General features: G+C 36.5%; 3 protein-coding genes across 3 annotated transcripts; 2 read left to right on the top strand and 1 right to left on the bottom strand.

Annotated features, from left to right (window-relative positions):
* The first annotated feature begins 486 nt into the window (after positions 1 to 486).
* LOC139884914 (transcription factor MYB33-like) lies at positions 487 to 2,494 on the top strand. Its single transcript, XM_071868881.1, has 3 exons — positions 487 to 846; positions 950 to 1,976; positions 2,268 to 2,494. The coding sequence occupies exons 1-3, from the start codon at positions 487 to 489 to the stop codon at positions 2,492 to 2,494; spliced, it is 1,614 nt and encodes a 537-aa protein (XP_071724982.1).
* A 1,977-nt stretch (positions 2,495 to 4,471) lies between these two features.
* Positions 4,472 to 6,439, bottom strand: LOC139884915 (uncharacterized). The gene has a single exon (XM_071868882.1). It carries the CDS (start codon positions 6,437 to 6,439, stop codon positions 4,472 to 4,474), a length of 1,968 nt encoding a protein of 655 aa, XP_071724983.1.
* Positions 6,440 to 12,535: 6,096 nt separating this feature from the next.
* On the top strand, positions 12,536 to 14,692 carry LOC139884916 (U-box domain-containing protein 17). Its single transcript, XM_071868883.1, has one exon. The coding sequence runs from the start codon at positions 12,536 to 12,538 to the stop codon at positions 14,690 to 14,692; it is 2,157 nt and encodes a 718-aa protein (XP_071724984.1).
* The last annotated feature ends 447 nt before the right edge of the window (positions 14,693 to 15,139 follow it).

Raw genomic sequence — 15,139 nt, forward strand, 5'->3', positions numbered from 1 at the left:
AATTAGATCAATCGGCCTTGCTATATAGTTCATACTATAGTCGATCCTATTACCCATAAATGCTCTGTTGGCGTCAAGTTTAGTTTAATGGATTTGTTTCCTTATGGAGAGGGAAATGATTCAACTGGTTTGGAGACTGTTTTATTTTACTCATATTTTTAGAAGTGTCTTTTTCGTTCTTAACTGCTGATATTATCTGTAATAGTAATCCAGATCATGTGTGATTAGCTGGTTCCTGCATACCGTTTATCAAATTAGTGGTTACAGGCTTACAGGGTTGTAGTTTGTACATATATATAATTTAGCCTCTTCTGTAACTGGTTGTATCTACTAGTAGTTCACAATTGTACAAAACACCTTTTCATTTTATTCTATTTTATTATTTGTAATTTTTGTTGGTGTTCTTTTTTTTTTAACCCATTTCAGGATTTCAGTTGAATGGTTGTCCATTGTTGGTCAGGGGACTAGAGTGTCGGTTTCTAAGAGATGGGTCGCGTGACCAGTGAGAGCGAGGACAGCGTGTTCTCTAAGGATCAGACTGGGTCGCCAATGATGGATGGCTGCAGTAGTGGAGGATCCGACGGAGGAATTGTTCTAAAGAAAGGACCATGGACGTCAGCTGAAGATGCGATTTTAATCGAGTACGTGAAGAAGCATGGGGAAGGTAACTGGAATGCTGTTCAAAAGCATTCAGGCCTCTTCAGGTGTGGCAAAAGTTGCCGACTCAGGTGGGCGAATCACCTGAGGCCAAATCTGAAGAAAGGAGCCTTTACTCAAGATGAAGAAAACAAGATCATAGAACTTCATGCTAAGCTGGGAAATAAATGGGCTCGCATGGCTACACATGTAAGTTTGTTGTTTTCTAAAATAGAATTTGAATTACTCTGCTGCAGGTAATACTTATGGTATACGTAAAATTTATTGGAGTTCTTTGCTATCTCTTTCGTAGTTACCAGGTCGTACAGATAATGAGATAAAGAATTATTGGAATACACGAATAAAGAGAATCCAACGTACTGGTATGCTCCTTTACCCTCCCGAAGTGACTCTCCAACTCCAAGTTTTGCAAGAGAGTCAAAGTGGGCAATGCATGAGTGGACTTTCTAGTCCGGAAAAAGGTCACCATGATCACATGCAAGGGAATAGTTTTGAGATACCTGAAGTAGTATTTTCCAATCTTAACACGAATCAAAGTGTCTTACCACCTTATGTCCCTGAACTTCCTGATATGTCTTCTAGCACCTTGCTCATGAAAGGATTAGGTTCTCAATACGGGAGCTTTATTGTGCCACCTGTGCATCCTCGTCAAAAGCGTCCCAGAGAATCGGCAACCTTATTCTCAAATTATTGTGGCGGTGTCAAATATGAATTTCCCTCATTTGACCAGTTTCACGACGACACTTCGGACAAGATTGCTCAGTTGTTCGATTTGTCTTTTCCACCTGAGCCTGATCCGACTAATGTAAATCAAGAGTCATTCGGTGTAACTGAGGGTACTGATAATAATAGTACCCTTCTGAATGATATCAATTTCTCTGCTTCTAAGCCTATTTCAGAGGCTGTGAAGTTGGAGCTCCCTTCACTCCAATATCCAGAAACCAATTTAGGTAGCTGGGGCACATTGTCTTCCCCACCACCTCTGCTCGAGCCAATTGATGGTTTCATCCAGTCGCCGCTGACTGGAACCGGTGACTCGGATTGTCTTTCGCCTTGTAATAGTGGTTTACTGGATGCCTTGATTCACGAGGCTAAACAAATTAACTCGAAGAATAATTATGACAAGAGTTCGAATTCATCCAGTGCAACTCCTGGTGATGTAACCGACAGTAACGTTTGTGAGACTGAATGGGACGAGTATGGGGACCACCATCTTCCTCCATTGGGCCATTCAGCAACATCACTTTTTAATGAGTGCACTCCAGTCAGTGCCAGTGGAAGTTCCTTGGATGAACCGCTTCATTCTGAGACATTAAATGGTTGGTATCTAGCTAATCTCTATCCATGACACAGAGTATATTATTCCAAGTTTTATTATTCCCATTTTGTGGTGGTTAAAACAGATATGCATCATCTTTTACATGATATCTGATCCATCCATGCTTGTTTAGATTCATTAATGATTTTCGAATTGTGATGAAATCTCGAGTCTTTCTTGTGATGGCCAGATGAACTCATTTTAATTCTCCACATTAGTGCACAACCTCTTCGTTTGTTTGACATTTTTCAATATCAGGATGAAGTGAACTGATCTGAGTGTAATGATGTAGGGTGCAATGTGAATTCTGATCGGGCATGGACACCGGAAAGAGGCAAAGAAACTCCCCCTCGGTTGGATGTCACGCGCCCTGATGTGTTACTTGATTCGGACTGGCTGAAACAACAGGGTTCTGGCAATGTGAAAGATCAGGCTGATGCAATGGTGAATCTGCTCGGTGATGATTTGAGTGCTGACTATAAGCAGATGGCATCCTCAAATTTTAATGCTATTCAATGATGGGGACTCGGTTCGGGCCGGGACGGAGCTACATACTGAGTGGTGAGTGGGTTTAAGACGGTCCAACATTAAATAGCCACTTTTTCCCTTTCTTTCTGAATTTACTCTACTTTTATTTGTTTGGAATTTGATTTTCATATACTTGTTTAACGAGCTATTTCAAGTATTATGGCGAAGTAATTTCCGTCTCTGAACCGAATTTTACAGTTTTGATTTTTAAAGTGTGGAATTTATCAATTCTCCTAGTTTATTTTTTAACACTTTGGTCTTTAAACTCTGTATATTTGGTGCGATAACTACGTAATAGATACAGATACAAAGTTGATATTATGGATGTAACTGATCGCGTCAGAAGTTTGGGGGTCCAAATGCTAAAATTATGGATTTAACTGGTCGCGTCAGTTGTTAGGGGGGGTCCAAATATTACATTTAAAGTAGGGCAGAATTTGAGAAACTTGGAAATGAATTCGATACGGCCTATACAAATTCTGTCCTAGTTTGTATTTTTAACATTTTGGTCCTTAAACGCTGTCAATTTCGTCTGATAAACGCTGTCAATTTCGCGCGATATTCATATTCTCGGTCGAAATGATCGCATCAGGAGTTTGGGGTCGATGTGTAAAAATTTAAAGTAGGGCAGAATTTCGGGACTCCGCAAAATATTCCAAAAAACGCAAAAAACACAAGTGAATTTGTTTCCGCCTTCCCAAATTCTGCCCTAGAATATTTTAGCATTGTCGTGCATCTTGCCGTTGACCTTATTCATTGTACACTCCAATCTCGTTAAGAGCTTTTACCGACATGTAGGCTTGTTGAAAGTTTACTGTCTTGTAGGCTTGTTGAGAATATTTCCGAGCTGTAGCCTTGTTGATATCTTATCGACTAGTAGGCTTGTTGAGAAATTTTCCGAGCTGTAGGATTGTGGATAGCTTACCAGTTTGAAAATACCACCAGCAGCTGAGAAAGTGTCACGTACTTAGAGTTTACTCCACTAAGTATGCGCGGCACTTAGCTAATTTTGCCCCTCGGAAGCTTAGTCAGCCTTTAGACCCTTCGCGGAAGCTTTAGAAATGCTTAAAAGCTTGAAAAATGACTTAGAATGTAGAGAAATGCTTGAGCTACGAAAATGCTTTGTATTGCTCTCAAAACTTGTGTCTTATAAATGAGGGGTTTATCCTTTTATGTAGGCTACAACTATTCTAGAGATTTCTATACAAGAGCATTTTAGAGTATGTACAAGAGAGTTCTAGAGTGTCTAGAAGCTCTAGAACGTGCAGGAGTCTTCTACAAGTGTGTGGATCTGTCCGGAGAATTCTAGCATGATGCGGAGTCTTCTTGTAGGTTCCGGTTAGATCTAGTCGGTTCTACCACATTCCGGACCTATCTCGAGCATTCCGGAGGCTTCTCGAACATTCCGGAAAGTTGAGCGTGCTGAATGTGACAAAAGGATGCCAATGGCAATAGTGAACTTTTCAGGGAGGAGGGTTTAACATTTTTGTCCTTAAACCATGTCAATGGATCGCTTCAAGAGACTAGTACAAGGACCGATCACGATCAGGTGTCAACAACGTCTGAAAACCTTTTAGAGAAGAAAGCACAAGCGAGTTTGAGCTTTGAGAACTCGAATCATATAAGATGATAAATTCCAATCATATAAGATTAGATGCCCGGTAAAACTAAAGTATATATCTTTCAAACACTAAAAGTATAATGAGAATATTCTAGATGTTCGATGATATAAACTTAAAAAGTACCATAAAGCATTAACAGAATATAAAAGGGAAAATTTTCCAATTTCTGACAGCCGCAGCAAAGCTAATACTATCTCAGATGTAGCTAGCTCCTCTCTACAAAAATTACTACCTGTGTGACACCATGATGGCATAAAACAAAAATAAGCAGAGTAATGATAACCTCATCGGGGACTTTTCCCATCAAAGTGACAAAAAAGAATGGAATAACACTTTGTAAGCACCATTAAGGTGCATTTTTCTTGGTCCTAAAGCTTTCCTTGAGCAAGGCAAACTTCTTCTTGCACTGGCTCATTGTTTTTCCAGGAACAGCAGCAGCAACTCTCTCCCAACGCTGATTAGCTTCTTTAGGGAAAGTTTTCAGGGCCTGAACCAGAGCTTTTTCTTGCACGGCAGACCAAACATCTTGTTCAGAATTTGGAACAGCTTCTGTAGCAACGGTATTGTTCACGTTCAGACTCAGGCCATTTGAAAGACTCGGGCCATTTGAAGAATCGTCCGACAACTCAGAGTTAGGCAGAGTGACATCATCAGAGGTTTCAGAATCCTTGGTACTTGTTACACTGGCAACTTCTTCTCTTGTTGAAAGTGGAGAGGCAATGGTGGGGCCAGGTTTTCTCTTCTCGAGAAAGGAATCAAAAGCTTTGTTAGTGTCAGGTTTCTGGAGGAGAACGGTTTTGGTAGCTTTCAGGATTTCGTCCACTGATCTTCCAGTACCTATGAACTCTGATATAACCTCCCATCTTTGAGCCGTTCCCTTTGGATATTTCTGCACTCCTTTTTTCAACAGCTCAATCTCTTCTTTAACCCATGGTTTTTCTTTCTTCTCGAAAGAGCTTAACGAGAGACTTCCATTCACCTGCACAGACCCATTCGGCTGATTTTGCTTCTGATCATCCTCGGGTATGTAGCCGTTTCCTTGTGCATTTCTGAGGATTTTTGCTTGCTCTAAAACTTCATCTTCATACTTCTCCATCTTGTCACATAAATTCTTCAGCTGATTGATATCAAGTGACATGCAAAGGGTTTCCACATCGTCATTGGATAGACCAAGCAAACGTTCAGACAGAAGCTTCGCAGAAAGATTTCTGAGCCTAGCCCTCTCTTTTCGTAAAAGTTTCTTCTCTTTCTCTCTTATCTTCTTTTGCTGGGAAGCAGCTTCTGCAGCTCGTTTTTCCTCCTCCTCTTTATGGCGTTTTTCTTCTTCAGCTGCCCTAGCGGCTTCTTCCTCTTGGAGCCTTTTTGCTAGGAATCTCGATTCCTTTTTCCTTTTTTTCTCAGCTTTCTCCTCTTCCTTTCTCCTCTGTATTCTAGGGTCCCTTTTGTAGGCATTATCCACAAGAGTACGTAGACGAACATATTCTTCTTTCCTTGCCTTTTCACTAAGTTTTGCATTTTGCCGCTCCATCCACCTTTTATGGTCTCGAGACTCGGCTTCCTCAAGGTCAAACTCTTCGTCATGGGGGAATTCTCTCCAGCTTTTGAAGCTGTACCAAAAATCATAAAAATCGTCGACCTCTTTGATTGGAGTATTCTCCTCACCTAAAAAGGGGACTGGTTGGGTAACCGACCACCGTCCATTCCTCAAGAAAGCCGGACCGAAAACCTTAAAGAAATCTTGCGGTTTACAATCAGTTGGAATTTCATCATCGAACTCATCTGTGGAGTCATATACCCTTCTCTTTAATGGATCCATCAAAACCTCATAAGCCTCTTGGATAGCCTTAAAGTGGCTCTCGATATCATCCTTCTTTGCTTGTTTTGCAGCTTCAGTTCCTTCAGCAAGAAGAAGAGCAGCCTGTTTGTCCGGATGATACTTCAAAGCAGTTTCACGATAGCTTTTTCTTATCTGTTCTTCAGTGGCAAGGTAGCGTAAATGGCCCAAACCCAACAAGGCATAGTGATCTTGTTGGTCACTGCCATCACCAGATTTCTTTTTACTTTTGCTACTACTATATGACTCTGATGATGCCATAAATGTCTGATCTTTCTCAGTGTCCATTTTCTGCTCTTCTGGCTTCACGTGTTCCTTCTCACAACCAAGGAGTTTAAGGGCAACAGAATGGAAAGCATGCCCAGCTGGTTCGTATTTCATTGCCTTGACAGGAGAGCAATTAGAAGAAACAAAAATTGGCATTCCATTTGCAACTTCTTGTGAGTAGGCAATAAGTCGAAGTCTTGGGTGGACTGTCATGATTTCCTATGCAGGCCACAAATGACAAATGGAAGAAGAGCGAGCCAGCATCCAAAAGCTAAATACAAATTCAAGTCGCTAGAACAGAACTGGCACATAAGAAGAAGATGACTTTATTAGCATAAAAGTTGCTGATAATCTACACATTACAAGGTAATCAGATCATGGCAGCCTAACTGCCAATATCTGCCAGTATTTTGAAGCAACAAATAGACACAAGCGCACAATCAACGTACAAAGATAAAATAAAATAAAATGCCGAACTCTACTATGAGATGAGAACTGGGAAGTTCTCCAGATTTTACCTTAAAGCTGTACTATACCACATCTTAAATAAACACAGTCCGACACTATCAATGCAGATTCTAAGTTCCAACATAGTACACCTCAGAGTAAAAGCAACCCATAATACTTAATAATTTCTCATTTCAGCAACATTGACAGAAAGTTGAAGCTTATTGAAATAATACCATCAAAATCAACCAATTTACAGCACAGGATAAACTGAAATTCAACAAACACGCGATCGAAACTAACCGACGATTAAAAAACAATGTTAACATTTATTTTGACACTGAGAGCTACCATCGTTAAAATCAAGCATCAACATCCCCCACGAACAGCTTCTAAAACAAATAACCTGAATAAAAACAAATGAAATGCTTTCAGTAATTTAGAGAATGGAAGCTTAGCTATACCTCGATCGAGCTTCGAAAAGTGCTGTAAGTCGATTCAGAAAGAGTTCACACGTTAGCTTTTGAGCTGTTCGGCTGCTCTCTGTCTGATCAAGTATGAATTAGGGTTTTTGCAGAGACGCAGCCAAGTCGAGAGCTTTGAAGCATATGCAGCTTTGTTCTTTTTATAAACAACACAGATTCTGGTGACTGGCGAGGGATCCAGATTAAACGATGTCGTTTTTCTAACGTGGCTCTTTCTTTTTGTTTTCTGGAATGACTGTATGGTCCCTTAATTATTCCAATTCAGTATTTAGGTCACTAAGTTTTTTTTCTCCGCAAGATTAACCATCCTTTTTTATTTTCTATAACATCACATTATTATATACAGCATTGTAACTGTAGTTTTAGTTATTCTTCAATAGTCATGTGAATTACACGAATAAAATCGACATATATTCATGAATAAGATCAGAAGCAACAAGTAAGTAAGCACACTCGAAGTCCTTAAAAAAGTCTCGATTTTTCACTACGGCAAAACACATTTGTCTCCTTCAAACAAGGTCGTCATCAATCACATATTGTCAACAATGGCGGAAAAGTCAAATCAAATGTATTTAGCATTTGCCTTCTTCTGGGGTTCATGATAATATTTTATATTCATAGTTGGAAGTGTTGATCAAAGAAGCAAGAAAAATTATTAAAAAAAAAAGCAAGAAAAGTCATCTTTATTAGCAATTTCTATAATGTGGGTTGTATAAATTAAGTATTTTACTTTGATTTTAATAAAGTTTGGTTTATTTAGATTCATACATCGTTACTCAATAAAGTGGTCATTCGATATTAATGAAGCATCTCAATTTATATATTGAATCTATTGAAATATAGTGAAGAATATCGATCAATAGTAACCCGTTAATTAAATTTGAGTGACCGATAAGATTCGAATAAATGTTGGCTAACTCTCCTTCCCAAACCTAGCTATAAGCACTAAAGTTATATGTATAAACAAGATAAACACTTAATACTATAATTTAATAAAGTATAAGGGCCTAAAGATGTTAGCAAACTTGAGTCGGTTTGTGTTTCGACGTATATACCTATATGAGTTCTCATTCCCATCCATGCTGACATAACTCTTGTCCATTTTGAGGTTATTGTGAATAATCAAATTAGCCAGCAATTTCCACACGAGATCAGGAGCAAGAAGACATAAAAAAGATTTGAACTTAACGAACCTTTACTATATACAATCGTAGTTATATGAATATCCATTTCTTTGGCTTTTAGGAATTAGAACAGAAATAAATTGCTCGTGGAGCACGTTGTGGGGGTACTTTTGGTGAGACAAAGGGAGCTTCAAGAACTATATATGGCTCTCTACCAATGATCATATGTTTGAGTGTCGTATATATGTACAATCATGATTCCAATTTTTCACTTCTCCCTCATCTAACCTTATATAATTAAGATCGATGCACGAGCCACCACCAACGACTAGCTAGTCTACTACAAACAATAATGTTACACAATCCATGATTTTCTCGGCCATCAATCGCAACCATCTCCGTCTTCCAAGATAAATAACATACGTTTATTATATGCGAGCTTGTAACAATAGTGTCAATGATATTTTTACCATCCATTGGTGAGGATATAAAGGTGAACCCTTCAAATTAATACCGACATAGAGCAGTCGAAATAGCGTATGACGAGTTTCGAGGCCAGAAATTTTAGAAAACAGATCAGAAAATCTCGACATGATTTTTATTAATTAGAAGATATCCAAATAAAACAACGATAATAGTTTAAACAAGTCAGTGGCCCGTCCGTTGGACAAAATGTCCGCTGGACGAAAAGTCCGTACATTTACAAATTAATAATTTAAATATATCATATAAAAAATTATATAATAACTATTTATATTAAACAATATTAAATTTATGTCAGATATCATATCAAAAAAAATTATTTTAATTTTATATCAATAATTTTTCTATAGAGTGCAACATTACACTCATTAAGACTAAATATAAAAATATATTAACTCACTATTAATCACATTAGTTAACTTTAAAAAATGTTCACTCATTGTTTCTTTTAGAAAATTTAAATAAATTAAATCCATTCTCTCTAAATATATATACATATATATATAATAAATCAAAATTAACAAATTATATCTCCCCCCAAATCTTTACTCTCATACGTAATAATGGGACCTGCAATTCTTATTTATCATACCCAGCCAAATTACCCAATTTATTGATGAAGGTTTAAGAACAGATAGTTTTTCATTCCCAATAATTATAAACAATTGCCAGCGATAGTTTATAGAAGAAATAAAATGTTAACGACGTGACTGCACACTAATATACCCATTTACTACTTATCGAAAAGCTAGAATGAAAATGGAGAGATAAATTAGAGAGATAAATCTTTTAATTAACTTATCTAAGTACTACTTAACAAGGAAAAAAACTACCAGAAATCAAATCATAGTGTTTTCTGGGCTTGAATAAAGAAAAAAATTGCTAGTTTAATTTAAACGTAAGATAAGAGCTAAAATGTGGGAGGAGATAATTAAATTAATTTAAAAATCTAAATAAAAAAGAATTATTTAGAGAGGATTTAAAAACAAAATTAATTATTTAGTTAACTAGTATGGTTAGGAGTGAGTAAGTATTTATCTTTTATAACTAATCTATTTGAAATATTTCTATATTTGGACTCTTAACTGGTGCAAAGTTTCATTATATAGAAAAATCCTTATATTAATTATAATTATTTTGATTTTATTTTAAAATCTACGATCCAATTAAAAATCTATTCTGTTTTCAAAAATAATAAACATAGAAAAAAGAAAAAAATTATATATCAAAATTTGATTTTATAATAAGATTTATAATTGCATCTAATCAATTTAGTTGTTCGTAGTGTTTGAAAAATAAGATATCCCCGTTTTAATTAAGAATAAAAAAAGCATAGCGAATTTTTATTAGGAATAATAGTTTAATAAAAAAATTGAAAAAATAATATATATTATAATTTGATTAGGAATAATTTTTTTAATAATATACCCATTTGAATAGGGAAAAAAATGTGGCCGTTTTAATTAGGAATAAGGAAAAAAATATAAAGAATTTTTTTAATTAAGAAAAATTGTTTAGTAAGACAATTAAGAAAAAAATATATGGTGTATTATAATTTTATTAGAATTAGTTTTTTAAATAATAGATAGTGAATTGATTAGGAATAAAATTATTATATTAGAAAAAATTAATTGGTAGAATTTTATTAGGAATCATTATGTTCTCAAAGTTCTAAAATACATGTGTCAAATTTCTATTCATCAATAAAACACCATGTGTCCGATTTTAATTTGACAATAAGATTTGCAATTGAAACAAATTGAAAAGTTTTTCCTATTGTCTATAAGATATATATATATATATATGCAATTTGATCAACATCTTAAATATTAATGAAATCTCATATGATTAGAAATAAGTAATTGGTAGAATTTTATTAGGATTCATTATATTTTTATTGTGTTTTGATTTTCTAAATAGAATAGGGAAAATAAATAATATCATTAACTTAAAATTGTAACTTGTGAAATCTAATTACACTGAAAGTTATAAAATACACGTATCAAATTACTACTCATTAATAAAACGTTATGTGTCGAATTTTGATTTGACAATAAAACTTGCAATTGAATTTATAATTTAAACAAATTGAAAAGTCTTATTTTTGTCTATATAAGATAAGATAGATCCAAAATAGGAAAAAAAGGGGGAAAAAAAATACTAAATGCACTTCTAAGTCCATGAAAGTAAACAACGACTCGACCGAGACCCCTTAACGAACTTTATCTGGGATAGTTGACCAACGAAATTTCTCGAGAATTTTTCGAAAATGTATTGTAATAGCGATTATGACAACCGAGTCAAAAGTTATGGCCCTTTTAAGATCAATTGACTTTTTTAGCATAAATCTTCAATTTTTCATCCCATCTCGCTTGGACTTCTGGATGTCGGACCGAAATAGTTTTATACGATACATTCACGATATCTTTAAGATTTTATAAAAATTTATTAAGAAAACAAAATTATTATTAATTTATTAATATATAATTATATATAAAATTTGATTTTTTTGATATAACTAATATACAATCTACCCACCCAAAATCCACTTCCTAAAAGTCGAATCCATAATCTCTTGTAAGAGACAAACACATTAATCATTAGATTACATCATGATTAACATAAAATTTGATTTTGAAAGTAAATAAATTTATTAATTTTATGAAAATATTAATGTATCGATGATTATTATTATTATTATTTTGATTATTATTATTATTATTTTGAAGTAAAAGGAATCGAAAACATCATTGAAAATCTTAAAGAAAAAAACATTATTGAAACTGAATAGTTGTAATTTTTGGTATACATTTAGCATTTCTCGTTCATCATACCGGGGACAGAAAATACCCTGGGTTTTTGAAGCGTGCTATTTTCACATCCCAAATTCGTACATGTACTTCCCTTATTCTGTTTTTTACAATACTACTTTTCATGCAATTGCGTATGTTGTCCTTCAGTTCTTTTGTTTGCATATACAGTATGTATTGTACCTATCACCTTGACTTTAAGCATTCAGCAGTAGCATGAAGTCACTTCTTTCTTACTACTGATTAAGAAGCCACGTGGTCTCTCAATATTGGTTTATTTTTAAGCTTTTAGTTATCACAAGAAGAGTATAGAAAACTGTAACGGTTCGAACCCCTCTACTTATCGATGAAAAAGGAATCATCCACCAAATTAAAGTTTTAATTAAAGATTAACACGGTTTTCAATTTTTTAAGAAGGGTTTAATGAGGTTAGAAGAAGCAGGTGACAAAGGGATAAACACGTATGAACAAAAAAACAAACGGCGACAGATGACAACCAGAGCGCGTTGACTTCTGCTTTTTTTTTTTACAGAAGAAAGAAAGAAAGAAAAAAGGCTTATCTATCGTAATGTTAAAAACGTACAAATGAGTTACAGTGACTGAGTAAGAGAAATGAATGGACGAGAAGATTCTCACCATTTTGAATATTCGTCAAAGCAAGCTTTAATTTTATTTTATTTTTACATCAAAGTCAATTGTCGACCAAAACCTCCATTGAATTTCTTTCTTCTTCATAAACACACACAAACGAAATTTCACTGCCTATTTCCCATAAAAAACGCGCCTTTGTATTTCTCTTCTGTTCTATATGAATCAAAATCAATTAGTTTGGATTCAATTGATTGATTAAGAAAAAAAGGAGACGACCCAGGAGAAGGACTAAAGGAAAAAAAAACATCATCTTTTGATTTGGGTTGTGTTTGAAATCTGCAGATCTGATTCGGGTCCATTTTAATTGTCATGGCATCTGCAGCGATTTTCTCATCGTTAAGACGACGGAGGTCGCCGTCGTTGGAGGCGTTTCTGGCTCCTGTTGACTTGTCGGACGTCGCCCTTTTACAGACGCTCGCATCAGTTTCGAGAGAATTGATCTCGTGTTTTTCAGGTAAGACGATACTGTTCCAGAGGAAAAATTCTAGGTCTTTGATTCGGAAGATTGAGGTGTTGGTTATCTTGTTTGATTATTTGATGGAAACCGATTGTACATGCCATAATATTCCTTCAACAGCCCTTTTATGTTTCAAGGAATGTTACTTACTGCTTTATCGCTCCAAGATATTGATTGATTACTGCACGCAATCGAGTAAATTATGGCTTCTGCTCCAAAACCATTCAATATCTGGTCATTTTCATGATTTGAATCAAGAGATTTCGACCCTTTTAGATGTTTTTCCTGTTAATGATGTCCAATTAAGTGAGGATGTCATGGAACAAATTCAGCTATTGCAAAGACATGCCAGGAAGGCAAAATTGTACGTTGATAAAGGCGATGATCTGTTGAGAATCCAGTTGTTTTCATTTCTTCATGAGTTTGAGAATGGGAGGATACCAAATTCGGTGGAGTTGAGGTTGTTCTTTGTGGAGAGATTGGAGATTCGTGATTCTGAGAGTTGTAGAGCTGAGATTGAGTATTTGGAGGAGCAAATCATTAATCACGAGGGAGATGTTGAGCCAACAGCGTCTGTTCTTAATGGTTTTCTAGCACTAACGCGATATTCCAGATTTTTGCTCTTCGGGTTTGAGGAAGAAGATGAAGTGGATATTGGGATTGGAAATCAGAGGAAGATAAGAAAAGGTTTCATTAATCAGGAAATTGCCGATACGTTTCTGACAATTCCAAAGGACTTCTGTTGTCCGATTTCATGGGAGCTAATGAGAGACCCTGTTATAATTTCAACTGGCCAAACTTATGATCGGAGTTCTATTTCAAGATGGATGGATGAAGGACACTGTACTTGTCCCAAGACAGGACAAATGCTGATCCACAGCCGAGTCGTCCCTAATCGAGCTTTAAGGAATCTGATCATGCAGTGGTGCTCAGCTCATGGGATTCCCTATGATCCTCCAGAGAACACCGAAGCCTCTAGTGCACCTTCGTCTAGCAAAGCTGCTATCGAAGCAAATCGAGCCACTTCATTACTTCTAATCCAACAGCTTGCTCACGGATCTCCAGGTGCAAAAACCGTGGCTGCTCGTGAAATTCGTCTTTTGGCGAAAACAGGGAAAGAAAACCGAGCTTACATTGCTGAAGCTGGGGCCATACCGCATCTCCATAACTTGCTATTGTCTTCTAATCCAGTCGCACAGGAGAATTCTGTTACAGCAATGCTTAATTTATCGATCTATGACAAAAACAAAAGTAGAATTATGAAGGAGGATGGATGTTTAGGATCGATTGTTGAAGTTTTAAGGTTTGGTTTGACAACGGAGGCAAGAGAAAATGCTGCAGCTACACTTTTCAGTCTCTCAGCGGTCCATGACTATAAAAAGGAGATCGCTGACGAGGATGGAGCTGTGGAGGCTCTAGCAGGGCTTTTGAGAGTCGGTACCTCGAGAGGAAAGAAGGACGCCGTGACGGCCTTGTTTAATCTGTCTACTCATACTGAAAATTGTGCAAGAATGATCGAGGCCGGTGCTGTAACAGCTCTAGTTGAGGCCTTAGGATTTGAGGGAGTTTCGGAGGAAGCTGCCGGTGCATTAGCCTTTGTTGTTAGGCAACCGACCGGAGCCGTAGCAGTTGCGAGAGAGGAAACGGCAGTCGCTGGTCTAATAGCGATGATGCGGTGTGGAACCCCAAGAGGAAAAGAGAATGCCGTCGCAGCGTTGCTCGAGCTATGTCGAAGTGGTGGGGCAGCCGCGACGGAAAGAGTGATTAAGGCACCGGCATTGGCGGGTTTACTTCAAATGCTTCTGTTTACTGGCACAAAGAGAGCACGGAGAAAGGCAGCCTCACTCGCTAGAGTGTTTCAGAGATGTGAAAATGCTGCAGCCTTGCATTTTGGTGGATTGGGTGTTGGGTATGCATTTGCCGGAAACTCGAATCCCAATAGAGATTCAAGTTTTGTTTCTGGTGATGTCTCAGTAGTACCTATGTCAATCTCTGTACCTGTATTGTAAAGCTAGGCTACTGAATCTTCCCATTTTTGTTTGTATGGGTTACTAATTCTTTCATTGAAATTCAATAGAAGAAAGTTATACAAGTACAAAAATGTTATGCATCCTGAATGAATTTTTAATATTCGATTACATGTATGCAAGGTTGTTGACAATACGCCCACGCATGGCTCTCCTCGGAAGATTTCTGTTTTCCAGTCGAGCTCCAGTAGAATGATATAGGCTTAACTGAATTCTAAAACTAAATGCTGAAATGAACACTACATTTATTAATCACCAGATTTGAATTACAACAGTTGTTTGCAGGATCGAAATTAGTTACAGTCACCATTGACAATGTTACAAGAAATTCTAATATATCTAGAATGCTGAGCCTCTAACAGAAACATGATTATCTGAAAGAAGCCTTGTCTGACTAATTCAGTGCACATGGTGTGATCTGTTCTCGAC

Source organism: Rutidosis leptorrhynchoides, unplaced genomic scaffold (genome assembly GCF_046630445.1).
Source record: "Rutidosis leptorrhynchoides isolate AG116_Rl617_1_P2 unplaced genomic scaffold, CSIRO_AGI_Rlap_v1 contig621, whole genome shotgun sequence".
Lineage (NCBI taxonomy): Eukaryota > Viridiplantae > Streptophyta > Magnoliopsida > Asterales > Asteraceae > Rutidosis > Rutidosis leptorrhynchoides.